Raw genomic sequence first — 19,004 nt, forward strand, 5'->3', positions numbered from 1 at the left:
AGGAGGACATCATGGTTGAGTGCCTTGACAGCTGCAGAGCATGTTTGTGTAGTGCTATGGTCTTTTAGGGACTTTAGACACCAAGCTTGACGGTCTGTTGGCAGCTCCACACATCAGTGGAAAGAGGAAAGTCCCAAATTGACCCCGGTGATGACAGCCTGGTCTGAGGGTGGAGTAGGATACAATTAGAGACAAAGAGGTGTGATTTGTGTGCTTGTGTATGCACATGTATGGTTTGTGTGAGTGTCTGTGGTCAGCTCACACGGCCACATGCAGGGCAGCTGTGACATGGCATCACCTGATCAGTCAATCGGTTTGGATGGAGTGCCTCCTCTTTATTCTCCTTATTGCTCCTTTAGGAAGTAAAAGTTCAGCTCTGAGTCTGACGTATGGTGTACATGTCACCAACCTGAGGCAACAGATTGACTGATACATCAATGATCCAACTTACACTGTGCATCCAACGGACTGCACCTCGCAAAATCTGCATCCTTCAGACGGCACCAGAGCACTAAACTATTGAGAATTAAGCATTAGGCTGACTTGAGCTTTCAATATATAGTTTATAGTGTTGGGAGTTCACATATTTGCAGAAATAAAATAAAATTGACATTTGTGACTTTTGATGTATATATTCCTTCTAGTGTTTTTTCTAGTTGCTTTTTCCTTATTGTGTATCTATTTTATTTGTGCTGCTGTAACGACACATTTTCCCAGTCTGGAGTCAATAAAGTACATCTATCTATCTATCTATCTATCTATCTAGACATTGTGTAACTTTTTGGACTGAGGTGTAAAAATCAACATAATGTCTGCTGGCTGAAACATGTGATCAAAATGACATTTAAAAAATCCCCTCCATGACATCCTTAAGAGGGCATAGAAAAGTTCAAAAAGGAAGTCACCTCAAAACGGTCATGACCACGGTAATGTGCCCAGTTTCATGCTTCAAGTGTGGAATTGTGCACATTGCATGTTGTTAAAGTCAATGTTTTCCTCGAGCCAGTCTGTTAGGGGCTTTCAGAACAAAAACAAATACATTTTTACACTTTTTTGCAAACTACATTTTACCTGCAAAAGACGTAACTGGCATATTCTTACATTCAACTTAGTCTGAACTTTTAGCCATTCTCTGTATGAAACTGTGTTAGCTGCTCCACGCGTTTGAAAACAGCCTAAATACTTTTTTTTTAATCAACACGAGAGTGCCATTTAAAGCAAAAAAGAAAACTGCAATGACAATAAAATTCAGCGCAACAGTCCTCAGATTTAGTCAGATTTGTCACATTTTGCACAGCGACGTGCTCAGAGCACCGGCAAAAGCATCGATCCGTCTTTCCTCTCATTGAACTTCTTGAGAACTTAGATGTTTTGAACTTGCATGCAAAACAGACAGATGTCTGAGAGGTCGGAAATGCAGAAATTATTGTGAATTTAACGCACTGTTGTCTCTCTCCCTCCCTTGATGTAGGACCACTATACGGTTTGTTTCGGTTTAAAAGGGGAAAGCACCGCCAAGTGCCACTGACTACGTTCATTAAAGCAGATGAGCACTGCAGTGTACCTGCAGTCGTTGCCATAGGTGCGCAGGGATACACATTATCTACACCAAACCTCTTTTGGCTCTTCCTCGAAAATAAATCTGCATTGTGACTCAATGATTTTGAACTCTAAAGCACTCCAGTGAAAAAAGGAAACAAAGTGATGATTTGATCGCTGCCCATTTGATTTCATGGGGATGGGAATTGCGCACTATTGGACACTTTGGATGAACTGACTTTTCACTAACTCACTTTTCACACCTGAGACTTCTTCACATCCCGAGCGCCTTCGCCCCCAGTTGATGCCGAGGATCATGACCATGAACGGTGACCACCAGTCGGTTGCCACCGCGCCGCTGGATCTGCGCACCACTAACCGAGAGCGTGGGAGCACCGGGTCGAGGACTCCGGACTGCAAAGGACGCGTCAGGGACAGTCGGGTGACAGGCGGCTCACCTGCACCCCCGGCGTGCACAGGAACGGACAGTTTGGAAATACGCAGCCCCGCGGTCAGAGGCGCACCGGGGTCAGAAACCAGCGCGACTCGCAAACGTCCAGCGGACAAATCGACCCTCAGTCTTCCTTTTAGGAAACGGCCGATTCCCGTCGAGCCGGAGACCCGGAGGCAGTCACCGGATCCACCACAGAGTGCAGACCGCCGTTCCCCTGCTGAGGATACGAACTTGAAATTTCGGGAAAGGTTCCCCGGTGGTTTGGAACGAGCCGTGGCTGAAAGCAGGCTCGCCGCAGCGGCAGTGAGCGGCAGGCGGGTTGAAGAGGCAGATCTATGTCCCATACCCATTTTGCAGCCGCTTGGTTACGGTAAGCGTGAACGATTTTGAGTTATTTAACTCTCATGTGTAACAAGCATAGTTTCTGAATTTTGTTATGCGTAACAGTTTTGCTGTTTCTATAAAGTTCTCGTCAACTCAGCGTTATTTATGGCCAGTGGCACACATTTTCCTCAAGGGTCCTCCTGTTTTCTAAAGACACTATTATTTTCAGTGGCCAAAATGATTAGGCTGGTTGTGACACATATGCACATAGGATCTCTGCGCCCTCTGATGAATGGTAAGGATGACTTAGAGACACAATTTAGGGTTCAAAGGCACAGCATGGCACAACCTGCAGTGTCAGGCACTTTTAAAACAGTAACAGCAGAGCACACCCTCCCCTCTTCGTTGATATTTTTAGTCAGTAGTGTGAAAGTGTACAGAGTCACAGTTGATGTGGCAGCTACAGCTGAATCAATGAGAAAATGTCCAGTCAGCAATTCTGCAGCTATTCTTCAGTCTTCACTGACAAAGTAGAGTACTGGGTCAACTCATGACTGATTGCTGAGCTCGCGCACACACACACACACACACACACACACACACACACACACACACACACACACACACACACACACACACACACAGATACATGCACAGTTGCACACTTCCTCATTACAAAAAAATGAGTTGTTTGCCATCCCAGCCATTTCATTCTCCATTTACCTCCATCCCTTTCTCTCTGCCTCCCACCTTCTATGCCTTTCTTCCTCTCACTGTCTCTGCCTCACTCTCTTTGTCATTCCTACTTAGGTCCCTACCCAGTGAACTGTCTGCCCCCCACCCCAGAGCTCAACTACCCCCTAGCCCACCAAACTGGATACCCGCTGGCTGGCATGACTCTGGCTACACGTCAAGATGAAGATGGAGACACGTATGTTAATGTTTTCGAATACCTTATGTCGGTATTTAGGAGGTCACTTTCTTGGTGTCATATACACAGCAGATCCATCCATCCACCTATCAAAAAAAACAAAAAAACAAGTCAATGATGCATGTAGTAAACTTAGAGGATCATGATTCATCTTCCTCATGCATTTTCATAATCATCAAATTTCAGTCTGACGGATGTGTTAGCAGTCGAAACATCACAGACCTGAAATCTTCCACAGTCATATGTATTCATGAGGTTTCCAGCAGACTGGAAAGATTCATTGTCGTTTTGTTTAGACTGAGCAGACCCAGCTCACATCTTCACCTGCAGAGACTAAGAGTTTGAACTATTGTGCCACCCTACTTAATGAGTACTATTTTAATTTGATATGCAAAAATAGTCCTAACTTCTTGGAAGTGATGACTCGAGACTTGCAAGCTTGTCAAATATGAAAGTTAGACTCAGTTGAAACTGTAAGTTAAATGCTTCACAGATTCATTTCAAGGCTTAAAATGGATGCACATTGTTTTCTTTGCATTGAATTGTTTTTTCTAAAAGGTCACTTTTAATTCAAACTACAATAGGCCCACATAACTTTCTGCACGTCAATAATAAAAATGGCACCTAGGAGTGGATTGCAGGACATACGTAGCTACATCTAAACATGCAGATGATAAAAATAGAAATATTTCAGCCTAAAATGTTCTTTATAGTATTTCAGCTTTAATTTTTTACTGATAAACTTGGGCCCAAAGAATCTCAGCCTAGTAAAAACAAGCACTTTTAGTGGACGTACAATTACCCCGAAGGATTACATTTCAGCCACTGTAGGTTGTTTCGCCACCCATTCTTGACTGCCGGCAGAGGTGATCTGCTAGATCAATTCCCCAACTTTATGTACCTACCAGTCCTTTCGAACCTAAAACATGTAAAAAAAAAAAAAAAAAGTAACAGGTTTAAGAACTATCCTTTAAGGTTTTACACATAATCTCTGTGTGTGCTTGCTGATTCATGAATCTGGTATGTCTGCATTCTCAAATTTGCCTTACCTGAACCCCCACAGCAGACATTTTGATTTGTGGGAGTAGGAATTCAAACGTCCCAGTAAGCCATGACATGTGAGCCAGCATTCACAGAACCCTGAAACCGAAGCAGTCAAATGGAGGTCAGCTAGCATTCATTTTATTTTTTACACCTTAGTTTTTCCTATGGTGACATGTTAGTCACAGTCTGCATTATAGCCACAGTCAGGCTATGATGCAGAGTGACATGTTCAGTCTGCATCATAGCCTCTTACCAGCCAATGACGGACTGCAACCTGCATATTGCCTCTCTGCAGGCTTGACACATAAAGTACTATTTTCTCAGCCAAAACTTTTATATCATCAACATAAAAAGTGAAACTGGAACGGTCACATATCTAGCATGTCAATAGAAGGGATTCACTGGGCTAGACCCACACAAACAACGCTAGTCTCAACAAGTGACGATCTGACCTCATAAACAAAATCCTTGGCGTTGCACAAGCTGTTGATGTGGTTTTGTGAGACGTCTGTATCATCTCAGTTTATTTGTTATAATCTCTGTGACTCACCTGTTTCTGTATACTGAACACGTACAGTCAGTGCCCCCTCCTATCCAACCAAATTCTGTGCTGCTGTTTCACTTTCTAGAAGGAGAACTGGTTTAGTGTAGATCAGGAATAACTCATTAAGTGGCAATGGGTGCTTTGATCTAACACGCTAATCTGAAGGCTATAGCACTTGAGTCTGAGCCCGTTGATTAATTAGGCATGTCTAACATTTGTCCATGTGTGCGCTGAACAACTTATAATTTTATGTTAACAAGTCTCTCAGGGCATAGAATGGAGGCGGTTGAGAATGAGAAATACTGTACACAAGACAATTTGGGAGACCACATGAATGCAAATATTAAACTTTAACGCATGGTTACTTGACTTTGTTTGAGGGTTTGATGCCCACCCACACACTAACTGAAATGTCAAGCTGATATGAGAACACATGTACACGTACACACACACACACACACACACACACAGACACACACACACCCAGAGTCATGTGACTGAAAAAACTAGCATGTCCAAGAATTAAGTGGCACTTTGATGTTGTGGTTTCAAAAAGTATCAGCATCATTTGCATCCATTCGAAACAAACTTGTGATGACCAACATTTAGGGGACTCATAAGTCCCGTGACATGTCACAGCTGCTCACTGTCCCATATCATCCTCAGAGGCTCATAATCACGTGTCTGCCATAACAGATAGTGGCAAGGGAGTGAGAAGATTACGGTGTATGTTGAGTCTTAGAAAAAAGCCATGATGAAAAATACTTTTTTATCTTTATACTTTTATGGCTCTTTAGAACTAGTGCCCTATCACCTGATTTAGATTTTTGTCTTGCTGTGTCGTTCCAATAAATCATTGACACAGAGCATCTTACAAAAAAAATTGAAAACTAATATGACTACTATCTTATTACTGGTGATTTCATGCAAAAAAAAAAGCTGCAGTGCAGAGACTTCTCACAAAATGTAGTCCCCTTGTGTTGAAGTCGAGACCTTTGCCTACTTATTGCTTTGTGGTTGTTGAAACTTTGTGTGAATTCTGCAGAAGGAAGCGTTCGCAGCCCCCTGTCCTTTTCACACTGTCTGTATGTACGTGTGTGTGTGTGTTTGTGTGCATGAGTGCGTGAACGCATGCATAATGTGCGTGAAGGTTCTTACGTCAATTGGCTCTTCATCCTCTGTTCTCAGCGCCTCTGAGCCCCTTAGTTTCGGGAAAACCAGTGGCTGCTCAGTTGTTAAACACGATTGCGGTTTTTCTCAGGTGTCTCTGTCTTTCTCTTTTTTCTCTGTGTTTTTAAATGAATGGGCTCAAAAAACCCAAACATCCGCTCTTCACTTCCTCATTTACCGCTCTCTTTCTATCAGCATCATCTCCCTCTCTCTCTCCATTTCTGTGTTATGTGTCATATGCTTATCCTCACTGTCGTGTTGTGAGTGTGATGTGCAGATGTCTTCATTTTCTTACAGCTGAATTCCTGCGTGCTTCCAGTCAGTCAGTGCATTTACCTGCACACCAACACTACTATTATGCAGAGTTTGGCCGTTCTCTGATTACTGAAACTGTCAACACCTTTATTGGATCATTACCTGTCATGCAGACTTAGATAATTTCACATTGCTTTGGCATGTCAGCACAACACATATTATTTTGATTCTGTACATGCACTGAACTGGATAAAACATTCAAGTTTTTGTTTATGAAAAGACACACACAAATTCATAAACAAGGCTAAAATGCTACAGTCACACTAGCGGTTCTTTGAGGCTACACATAGGCACCATGGTGCTCTGAACTAAATGCTACTGTGATCTACGTAGTGCTAACATGCAAATGTTTAGCAGATAGTGTTTACTGTGTTCATCATCTTTGTTTAGTGTGTTCACATGCAACATTTGCTAATTGGAAATAAACATATAGAGCAGTTGAGGTTGATGGAAATGCAGTTAGTTTTTAGGTATTTGGTCTCAAAGTAACATATGAGTGTGATGAAAAGCCAGGGGACTACAGAAGTTATTAAAATCCATCTTGAATGTGAGTACCAAATTTCATGGCAATCCATTCAATAGTTGTGGAGAAATTTCACTCAAAATTGCAAATGATATTAACCTCATAGTAGCACTACAGGAAACATCAGGGGATCACCAAAGTCATTAGGATTCATCTTCTGCGGACCATGGATATTTGTGCCAAAGTTCATAGGAATCCATCTAATAGATATGCCAGTCTGGACCAAAGTAGTGGACCAACTGAGCAACATTTCAATCCATAGAACCACGCCACTTGAACAACACGACAACAATAATGGCGAATAACTGAGCTTTGCTAAGATGTACTGTAATTTCACCAACATAGCAGCTAATCACCTGATGTACCTCAATTTTCATTCACTTATTTTGGAGTGGAGTGCTTATTTTGTATCATGTACTATGCAGGCTGCCACACATCATTAATCCATCCATCCATCCAATCTCAGCCCATTAAGCGAGAGATAGAGCATACCCTGGACAGGCTGCCAGTCAGTCACATAGACAGACAGATGACCATTCACACTCATATTCACACCTACTGACAATTTAGACTCCACTGTTAACCAGCATGTCTTTGAGAGGGAGGGAGTGCCTAGAGAGAACCCATGCAAACACTGGTTCAAAGTGTGAGCCCACAGTGCCAAACAAGGTACCACCTCCACCACCTCATTAAACTAATCATTAGATGTAATCTTAGAATTGACAGTAACTGAGATACTGTATTTGTGTTCATTAAGGTTTTGTAAAAGAGTCCACAGCCCTCCTCTTACCTGTTTTACTATCGTCTAACGTCACTGAGAGAGTGAACATGAGTTAGTACTTACTATGAGATTGTGTCCTGTGTTTTGAACTATATTAACCCAAGTTTTCAACTGATATTTATACCGATTAATGCTCATTATCTTGCATCATCCAAGGACTGAGCTCAACCACTGTACAAAGATTTGCTTTCAAACAACACTTTCAAAGGAGCATGACATACTCAAAAACTCTCTGACTGACTCAAGGCTAAAACTGAGTGCATTACTGTAAACTCTGTGCTGTGATGGCTTTTGACAATTGTAGATGTTCCCTTTATGATGAATTCAGCATTGCTCTCAGAAAAAAAAACATCCCACGAAACAATTAACTGCTTGATCATCCTAGATTTCCCCCATGAATACTTTCAGCACATCATTCTTTATGACGATCAATGCAGTTGATACAATGGGACGTAAAGCTGTCATTTCTCGTCAGCCGGACTGTGGTGCGTCTCTGCTTCTCTTTTGTTTACTATTCACACACACTGACACATAACCTCATAGCTCAGCTGGTCCACAGACCACAGGATGTGTTCGGCTGCAATGTGATCATTCAGTTTGGCTGTGTCCTCACCCTCCATACCAAAATGGGTACTGCCTTGTCTTTTTTCTCACAGTCTCCTCCCTTGCAAGCTTGGGTCTCCTGTCTGCGTCAGTGCCGCTGTGTTTGGGGTTATCTGGGGCTGTGGTATGCCCCACTTCCAGGAACTAGCAACAGTACAGTTTCATCTTAAGAGAAAAAGAGAGAGATGGGTGCAGCTAGTAAAGAGTATGTCAAAAGAGATAGGCTTACTTCAGGCCTAAATGAAGGCAGCTATTGATACAATAGCTTAGCTTAATACTTGGAAAGATGCTCTGATAAACAGATGGCTCTCTGTTTAACAGAGCATATAAGCATCAAACACTTTCATCAGAATGACAAATTCTTGACAACTCATACTGGAACAGCATGAAACTACTGTATATTTGACTGTGGATACACTGCAGCAAGATTTATGGGTGAGGCACTGTATGGGGCTTTTTAAGGCAAATGATGGGTAGCTGATAGCATGTACAGTAAATATGTTATATGATAGATGAGATTTGTTCACTGTGTTGAGCTCAGTTACAGGAACAGGGACCAGCTGAGGAAAGAACCACAGCGCTCACTCCCGTTCCAACATGCAGTTCTGCTTTTTGTGCTGTTTGCTCTGATGTCAGGAGCAAATCATCTGATTGTTTATTTCGGTTGCGGATCCACCTTCTCTCACACCAGTGTTTTGTTTTTTACTCACACTGTCAAGTTGTCCATGCTTGCTCATGCGTGTGTTACACATAACTACACATAACTACACATGCACATACGGCGTATCCGCAATTTGCATTTGTCTTTTGGCAGTTTCTTTTTAGATTGTTTAATCATATACACAGGCATTCAGTAGAGACAGTAGAGCATGGCTTTTTCCCCCTGCAACCACCAAGTGAGGGTTGGCACATCCTTATCCTTCGGTTAAAGACCACACACGTTATTCTGTTCATACTTGCCTTCATCAAGCTGTCAAAGAATTTGAATGTCTCCATTGTGAATATAGAGATTATGTTAACTGTTTGGTTTTCATGTGGCCGAAAGAGATAATTAGAGTAACATGATACTGTGTTACATGTGACATAATGTGATAGATACATTATGCTGACTTTTACACATCAGTCCAAAAAGTTACACAAGATAGATAGATAGATAGATAGATAGATAGATAGATAGATGCATGCATGCATGCATGCATGCATACATGCAAGCATGTGAATGACCTTTGCTTGAATCATACACCAGTTTCGATAAAATGTGCAGGAAAATGTTGTGTCCAAAAGTGGGGCTTAGCAGTATACATCGGAGCGTTTTCTGTTTGCTCAGATATGTCTGTAATATATATTTTCTCAGACAGGAAATGTTGTTAATGACTTCATGTCAGTGGGACACATAGTTGAGAGGAAGTGTTGCAAGTGCTTTTGTCACTGTAAAATGTATTTTCTGACCTCAAATTCTGTGCAAGAGTACATTTAACTTCACAAGAAGCGTCCTTGTTTCCTGGTTTACGATCGTACTGCATGTCTGATTATGACTTATCCATTTGGTGGAGTTGACTGAATGAACCTACAGAAAGCCCCTGTCTGAAACCATAAGCTTAATGGTTGGATTTCACAGCACACAGAGATAAAGAATGCTGCCATTGTTACTGACAACAGGAAGTGACAAAAAACCAGCTCTTACTGGAAGCTGCCTCTTCTGACAGAATGAAAAAGAAAAATGTGAAAACTGCTATGCTGTTTTCTGCCGTTCCCAGTCCTAAACTTTGGCCTGCGCTTGTTCTTTTGCTTCACATAGCGACCACAGATAGTTGTTTCCCCTTTACATTTGATAAGGGTGTGATAAGGGTTGTGTGAGTCATGTACATCTGTGGAGCTCCTTGGTACAACCGTCAGTGGGATCATTTAGATCAAGTGATCAAGTAGATTTTGCTGCCGCTGATCACAAAAAAAAACTTCTTCACTTCTTCTCCAGACGTCCTTCACAGGATAAGTTTAGAGCCCCTGAGGAGAATGAGTGATTTTCATTCTTCTGTATGTTTTTTCAGAATCCACCTATACCAGCACATTAAAAACTCACTAATGAACATATTATATCTTATTGGTTTAATCCATACAAAAACCATGAAAGTAAGAAAACAACTAAATAGTGACAAGACCCAGGTGCATACCATCAGAAAATTCTTTATGCATCTGTTTTTTTTTCTTGTATTCATTACAGAGCTCTCCATATAGCTGTGGTGCAGGGGGAGTTTGCTATCGTCTACCAACTGATCCAACTGCTGATGTGGGCTCGCAGAAGCCTCGATATCTACAACAATCTCCGCCAGGTAAAACAAATACACTTTAATACACACGCCACATTTCTGTCTATTAAAGCATAGGTGCATGCACCCACAGCCGCTATCATCATGTTTACGAAATCAGACTTCGAATTAACAGTTCATTTTGTTTTCCTTTCAAATGTGGCAGTGTTTTTTTAAAGTGTGCCAGACGTGGAATTCAAGTGCGATTTGACACTTCTGCCCCAACAACCACCGCATGTAAAACACATTCCCCTGCCTCACCCTTCTGATAACAGTAACATGGAAAAGAATGAAAGAGGAAGTGCCTTGGTTTCCTCCTTGCCTTGCACTGTGTTATTACATACTCTTACAGTCATGGCCGCTGATGGTTATGCAGTGGAATTCACCCTTCCTGGTTTCTCCACCTGTTCTTGCCACAAGCCAAAGCCATGCTCATGCTGGGAAGGACTAGTGTCTTTTCCAGCACGCTGTTTTATTTTGTACATAGTTTTCTAGAGCTCAGTTTTACTTAGAATTTTCATTGTTAGCATGTTGGATTTGCCATGTTGTGAAATTCAGAGGAGAGAGCCAAGACGATTAAGCAAAGCAAAGTGTGCCTCCCACGAACTGTCATGAACTCACCTCTTAGCTTTAACTAAAAACACACAAACAGGCTGGAAAATTACATGGCTCAAATTGCTCACATTCAACTCTTATTCCAGCATATATTTAGCTTTTTTCATGCATATAAAGAATCTGACTGACTGGGAAATTTTGGCTATTTACAGTGATATTAAATAGACACAATGAGTATTTCTTTCTTATTTCTTTTGAAAAAGTGGCTGCGCCCCTGAACTCACTACATTATAAGGGATAAGCTACGGTGTATTTACTGGAATGTGTACTAAGAGTGTTTCCCAATCCAGGGCTGTCCCAGCCAATGAATGGCCTTACAGTCAACCCCTTCACATTCTCTACCTCTGCATTCTGCCTGCTTTCTCTCTTTCATCCTTCAACAGAGAAACCACCTGAGCCAGTGCAGAGCTTTAGTTCTCACACCACACAGGACAGCACAGGCTCACTTACCAGAAATAATGCTGGTGCTATCATTGGTTGTTGTCTTTTCTCCTCACTGAGGCTGAAGCAGCATAGGTTTCATGATATCCTGTGTCTGCCCTATGTATGAAAATGCATGCACGAGGCACACATGCACACACTATCTTTTCACACGGTTACATTTGTTATGCCATATGCAATTGTAATCAAAAAGGGAGATTTTCAGGCGCAGGTCCTGTTACAGTCATTTGCCTACCAGATTGTGTGGTTTTAGCTGAATACCAGGCATTAAGAACAGGCAAAATTACACAAGGGAATTTTTTATTTTTCAAAACATAAAGTTTACCAGGCAGACCTGGACACACTTTCTGGCACTGGCCAACTTCCCAAAGACAAAGAAAAAAATAAATTACAGTTTTTCCAATATTGATGACAAATCCCGGGTTTCTGTGGTTTTGCATATAGAACTTTTTGACAGAGTGTTACTATCAGTACCGTAACTGAACAATAGTGCAAGTGTCAGTGCTTGATTTGCCTTCCACTCTGTGAGCTACTATGATGGTAGAGACAGCTGTTTGATACTCCCACACTGGTCATGCTATCAGTGGTGCTACACTAGCACACACGCCACAGCTGACACCAGTGGGTTTTGGGGACTGAATCCCCAAGAGCCACCCACACTGAAACATGCACTAATGGTCACATTAGTTAAAGACATCCTCTATAATGCATGTTTTACAGCTGCAATGATTATTTGTAGCACTTCCTCTTTAAAGACACATCTTTACTGTTGATATCTTTTCATTCAGATTCATGTGAATTCACATGACTTTTTCCAGTTTGTTCATGTGCACACTAGTGGCATGTCAATTTATTTTTCTAGTGTGAGTGTGTGTGCATGAGTGAGACATGTGTGTGTGTTTGTGCGTGCTTTAGTATCCTTCCGAGAAGTCACATGACTCCCCCCCTGCTTTGGGCTGTTTCTCAGTTCAGGTTCAGAGGGTAGTTTGCAGGGACTTTCCCTTCCTGCGCGTGTCTCTCTCTCTCTCTCGTTGTCTCTGTCTCTCTATCTGTCTAGCTCTCTCACTACTTTTTTCAAAGCTCTCGCTGCATACAATTTAAGATGATTTAGAGTTCCTAGCCATAACTGATGCACTGACTGATGCTATCAGTATAACTGACAGCAACACTGACATAAGAGCGTGTGATGTTTATTTGTGCAACAGGACTGGCTTCACCCTCCAGTGTTCACCACAGAAGAACAGTCTCTTTCTCTTAGTGTTGCCTTCCACCTTTCTTTGTGTTTGGCACTGCCTACAGCCCGGGGCTGTTCTTCATGCCCAGAAAGCTCCTGTCGTCTTTTCACCTCCTTCATGTTGATCCACTCATTTTGCTGGAATGCAAGTGTGCGAGGACAGACCCAGGGGAAAGAGAAGGGATTTTCCCTTGTTATCCTGTCTTTCCCCTGGACTCCCCTCTGCCGCTTCCGTTTCTTCCTCATTCCTCGTCTCTCCAACCCCCCACCCCCACCGCACCCCCCCGCCTCCCTTCCCACCCTCCCTCTTATCTTTGCTGGATTTTTGTTTTAGTCACTCTGAAATCCTTTACAGGAAGCCACAGCTAGACTCTGCCAACTCCAATAGCCCTATTTTGAAGGCTTTAAAAGGCCTTAGTGTGAAAGGTAATGACTTATGTTCTGGAAATGATTGAAGAGGATACTCTCGCACCAGTTTCATTAGCGCTGTGTGACATCAAAATAGTGGCTGCTTTTCAAGCTCTTTGTTCAACAGTATATGCTGATTACAGGAAGTTCAAAGAATGTACATTTTACAGAGGGATATTATTGCATGTGTGTGAAAGTGTGTGCGCACATTTGTCTTTTTTTGTCCGTAAGTGTGTGTGGGTGAGTCATAGGATTCACGGAAACAGGAGATGAAGGGAGGAACACTGGCATTGACACACTAGAGGAATTCCACAAAGATGCTGTCCCACGACTACCTTTTTTTTAATAGTCTTTACTGGAACAAACCCCCAGCACACACACACACACACTTACTGTAGTAATACAGCAAAAGTGAAACTTGGAGAAACTATCTGTTCCTGATTGCTGCTTTTATTGTGTAACTTGAATAGAAGCTAAAAAGTCCAGGTTAAAGACTTCCCCTTATGACTGAACTATTGCTTAATTCAAACAGCAGATTGTCAGTGCACTCCCTGGCCAGGGTTGACATAAGTATCACCAGGATGATACATGCTGACCTCATCCAAAGGAACATCCTAGATTGCTCAAGTGATTTCATTCAGCACTTGGTAGATTCATCCAGGCAAACACCTGGTGAACTGTGTGTAATGTTTTTTTTCCCCCGTCCTTGCAGTCTGTTTGTCTCTCAGAACAGGTTCCTCCTCATTTTGGATTAATCACACAGTCTCATGCTCGGGTTGTCGCTGTTGTTCGTGTTTGCACTGTGATATTTGGTGCAAAGGTCTCATCTTTGTCACTCGGCCACTTTGATTTGGCTGGTCACAGCTATAAATCTTGGCACTGTGTGTGTGCTTGTGTATTTGGGCGAAAATGCACGTAATATTTGTGTCTTCCTCTAATGATCTCCTGATGTGTACAAGGAATAACTTCACATAGTTCCTTGTTTACCCATTGTAGGCACTGGCCTGTCTTTGCAGGCATTGTTTTATTGTGCCACTGACCTTTAACCTGTAGAACCGGTTAGAGATTAAAGGTGGCATTTACTAGAAATAATTCCACTCTTCCAACCTCACTTACAATAATGTGCTGATTTTGTAAATTTATACCCTGCACATTTCATATCTATTAATCATTACTTACACCATAGAGCTCATGGTTTCGTAAGTCTTGATTTGTTGGTCTGCCTGTCTAACAGCAGAATATCTAAAAACTCAAAGGAATAGCTCAACATTTTGGAAAATATGCTTATTGCCTCTCTTGCTGAGAGTTATAGGAGATCATACTACTGTCTGTATGGTAAATATGGAGCTACAGCCAGAAGCTGATTAGTTTAACTTAGCATATGGATTGGAAACTGCTAGCGTGACTCTCTCCAGATGTTAGAAAATCCACCTGCCAGCACTGAGCCAACAAATGCTCTATATTATAACAAGAAATGATGATTTGAGGTGAGTTTTTACACTCTGGCTTTTGTATGGATTGAACAAGATATAACATGTCAATAAAGGAGCTTTAGAGGTGCTGGTCTTCAGTCAAAGAGAGGCTAACTGTTTCCCTGTTCTCAGTCCTGGTACAAAGCTAAGCTACCTGTTGCCTCATAATCACCATACAGACATTAGTGGCATTAATCCTCTCATGTAACTCTCCATCCAAACACAAATACATTTATTTCCCAAAATGTCGAACTATTTCTTTGATGGATTTGCAATTTGGAAAAAAAAAAAACTTGGGGGAGGGACCAAATTATTGGATTGCTGGGATTTCATATCAGAAGACGTATCAAAATAGATAGATTTGAAATAATGGCATCTATGCAGGGTAAGAAGTCTATTTATCTCAAATTGTAAGCGATAGGAATGATGTAGAGAGTGGGAGTATTGTTCAGCATTAGTGGGGGGTTCACATTGTCTGAATGCCATCTAGTGTGTGTTGCAGTGTGAATAGTACAAACTATTTTGAGAGACCGTGTGCTGCTTTCTGTGGTTATGGAACTGAATACACTGGTTTGTCTGAACTGTCATTTTGCTCTCATCCTCCCCCTCAGACTCCCCTTCATCTGGCAGTCATAACCCAGCAGGCAAACATGGTGGAGGTCTTGTTGGAAGCGGGGGCCGACCCTGCTGCCCTGGACCGTAATGGCCAGACGGCGCTCCACCTCTGCTGTGAATACGACCAGCGTGACTGTCTCTCTGTTGTGCTGTCTCCCTCCTCGTCCTCCACATGCCTGGAGATCAGAAACTATCAGGGTAAGTTGTGGCCTCCAGAAGAAGTTTTATAGCTCTGAAGATATCTTTGCCAAAGAAAGGTCTAGGATGACTTACTAGCTCTTCTCATTAAATGATTTAATCTGATAAAGCCTTGTAATTTTTGTAACCACCTCCTCCTCAGTGAATTCCCTATGATTTATTAAACGATTACACGAACAGTCTATCAAGTTAAGAGTATTAGATAAAACTGGATATCATAAATGGATTTTGTCACAGCATTGACGACGTACACAGATCTATTTGGTAACAGAACAACAACCACATGGGCTACCTTCCTAAGCAGAAATGTGAAAGCTTGTTTGGGGAGGGGTCAGGTCGGTTGTTTTGGGTGTGTGGGTGGGAAGAGAAGAGCACATCCTTCCTCTTTGGTTTGGGGTATCATATCACAACACAAGAGACATCTTTAGCGTTAAAGTAACAAGACTGAGTACAAGAGAAACCCCCCAAAATACACACAGGCTTCTTTCCCTGCTCCCCGCCACTTTAATAGTTGCAACGTAAACCTTTGGGGAAATTGCGAGTGTCAGGCAAGTAAGATCCTTTGCACTATTAAAACCTCCATTGACAAAAACAGTAATTTTACCTCACAGAACATTGGAGTGGCTGGTCTACTGCTGCCTTTATCAGTTATTTTGCTTGCATTAGGTCAACTCCCATGTAAAATAATTGTCTTTGTCAATAGAGTTTAATGGCATTGGACCAAGGGATTCAATGGCTATTTCCTGTTAAACAAAAGGATCTTACAGGTCTATCTCTGTAGAGATCTTTTCTGTAATGTAACATCTGAGACTGTCACTCGCAAAAACAGCCACTAAAAGCACTAAAAGTGCTATTGCCCTAAGGACTTACATTACGGCCATTGTAGCTCGGCAATTCTCAGCTTCTTGTTTCTTTGCAGTCTACTGTTATACACTATAAGATTCATAATACACTATACTAAATTACCTTTGTGTAGAAAATGTGCTCTATGCTGCCTTGCTTGTGTCTCTGAGAGTTTATACTGTGTGTGGAGGTAGTGGAGGTATGTGCACAGTAGCTCATGCAGGAGTGTGTACATGCATTCACCTCCATTTGTATGTCTATGTGTATGTCTGCATTTACTTGCTGTAAAACTGATGTTCTGCTTTGTCCCTGTCCTCAGGTTTGAGCCCTCTCCATCTGGCTGTGCTGCGTGGTCACAGGGATTTGGCCAGAATGCTGCTGGATGCCGGAGCTGACATCAATGCAATGGTCAGTCCCTGTGCTTTACTGACTCAGCGCTGATTAAGTTTCACAACATCACAATTTTTGAATTTACTGTCTCTTTATCCTCTGATTTTTCCCATGGTGCTTTTTAAAATTTTTTATCAGGACATCAAAAGCGGTCAGAGTCCTCTCATGCATGCGGTGGAGAGCAATAACGCAGACATGGTCCACTTCCTCATTGAGGTAATGAGGTTGTGTGGGCAGGGAGGAAAGAGGGGAGGGAAGGGTTGTGACTCAGCTCTATTTGATAAGTCTGTTTGTCTCTTTCCAGCTTATAAGCTTCATACTGAGTTTGTTTCTAGCTTATAGATAAGGCCTTCAAAGAACTGCAGCAACATATTCATAGTATAGCTTTAAGCAGATGTGTTGTACATGGGCAAAATTATCTTTTCTCCTGCCTTTATCTGTTCTTTTAAAAGCATTTTCTCTTCTTCATCTTCACCTATCTGATCTAACTCACCCGCACCCTTTTGTTTCAGTTTCCATGCTGAAGTTCATCAACTCTGGCCTCCTTTATGAATCACGTCTGTGTCAACTTCTTCTATTTGTCTGTTGCAGAGTGGCTGCGATGTCAACAGCCAGTCATACAGTGGGAACACAGCACTGCACAGCGCCTGTGGCCGAGGTCAGGTGGACACGGTGCGGCTGCTGCTGAAGAGTGGAGCCGACAGCAGTCTCAAGAACTACCATAACGACACCCCTGTGATGGTGGCCAAGAACAAGAAAGTGAGTGAGGAGGTGACAAGAAAAGAATACATGCTTTCTTATTGTATTTTTTGTTTAAGCCTCTTTTTTTTATAGTCATGAGTTGCTACTGTTAGACATTTCAGCTCATCCCCAAAAAAGGTTACCAAATTGACTTATAAATGCCTTTCTTGTGATTGTGGAAACTTTCATTCACTGTAATTTTATGATGGAAAATCCCAACCATTTGCTACTCAAGTTACGTCAGAAGAAATGCAAACAATTGCAAAATCTAGACTCTTGACTCAGCTGTGGTCAGGATAGAAGGAAGAAATCGCTGGAGCCAGAGATGGAAAGTAAGCTATGTGTGTATCCTCCCCTCTAGAGGACAGACTTGAATGGTGCAGTGTTTTCCCCTCCCATACTTCAGTTTGACTCGAGTTGTTTTTTTTTATAGCTCATTGTGATGCTCATTTGAAGTCATGCAGACAAGGTTGTAACAGTCTGTAATTCCTTCTTGCAGATAGCAGATGTGTTACGAGGAAGAGGCTCCAATCAGATAAGAGTTCAAGACCAACGCTGTGTGTCTGTCTCACCACATGGGAGCAACTTAACGGAAAATGGTAAGAACGTGCAGGCAAGTTCACATACAAGTACACATCGTCACTAAAATCACAGTATTTCATTTGTTCATCTATTTTCTTCTCCTTTAGGGTCCCCATCTCCCATCCACAGTCATGGATATTCGCCTTCAACTACACCATACACCCCTCATCATAGCGCCTCCCACTCTTCAAAGACTCAATCTGCGCTTCTATTTCAATTTAAATAGCTCAAAATTATTTGTCAGAGCAACTTGAAACTACCTCCACACAGCCAACCAACAAAGAGACTTCATAGTCCAAAAGGACATCCAGGAGAAGGTTCTGCCAATGGGATGAGAGACCAGCAAAAGACTGCACCTGATATTAGACTTCCCAATAAGCTGGCCTTCTTTTCCTGGTCTCCATGACAAAATATAGTCATAGTTAGAGTCCCTCCTTGGAGTTTGTTTTTTTTTGCATGGACACGAGTGCCTGCAACGTCTCCACTCATCCAGCTGCTGCCATGTGCACTCCCCTAATGCTTGGGCGCTACAAGCTGCTGCAGATCAGCTGGATTTCTCTACAGAACAGACATTTGCCACTGCATGCACTCAAAGCTGAACATGAAGAACTGTTTTGAGACAGCCTGAACGTGTCAGTAAATGATGGACATGGGCCTAAGTTCAGTGAGAAAGTGTATTTTTTGAGGACAGTAGAGAGTTGCATCCAGTCTGCTTACTGTAAAGCTTGACAATTTAACTTGAGCTGCTTAATATTGCACAGTAACATTTCTGCCATTTTATAATCATATGACATAATATCATCCACAGTACCTTTCAGGTCTGTCTGTATGTACATGTGGCTTTGCGTGTTGTTTTATTGTTGCCAAAAGTTGTAGATATTTTTATATAAAAACTGTCCAACAGATTCACCTTTGTCTTGTTTTGTCAGTT

At 42.0% G+C, this 19,004-nt stretch overlaps 1 protein-coding gene across 1 annotated transcript; it reads left to right on the forward strand.

Annotated features, from left to right (window-relative positions):
- Nucleotides 1-1,588: 1,588 nt before the first annotated feature.
- bcl3 (BCL3 transcription coactivator) lies at nt 1,589-18,963 on the forward strand. The gene is made up of 9 exons (XM_070835498.1): nt 1,589-2,363; nt 3,128-3,248; nt 10,450-10,558; nt 15,316-15,517; nt 16,680-16,768; nt 16,889-16,966; nt 17,342-17,509; nt 17,991-18,090; nt 18,181-18,963. The coding sequence occupies exons 1-9, from the start codon at nt 1,844-1,846 to the stop codon at nt 18,297-18,299; spliced, it is 1,506 nt and encodes a 501-aa protein (XP_070691599.1). The 5' UTR covers nt 1,589-1,843; the 3' UTR covers nt 18,300-18,963.
- The last annotated feature ends 41 nt before the right edge of the window (nt 18,964-19,004 follow it).

The sequence above is a fragment of the Pempheris klunzingeri genome, chromosome 8 (assembly GCF_042242105.1).
Source record: "Pempheris klunzingeri isolate RE-2024b chromosome 8, fPemKlu1.hap1, whole genome shotgun sequence".
In the NCBI taxonomy this organism is placed as follows: domain Eukaryota; kingdom Metazoa; phylum Chordata; class Actinopteri; order Acropomatiformes; family Pempheridae; genus Pempheris; species Pempheris klunzingeri.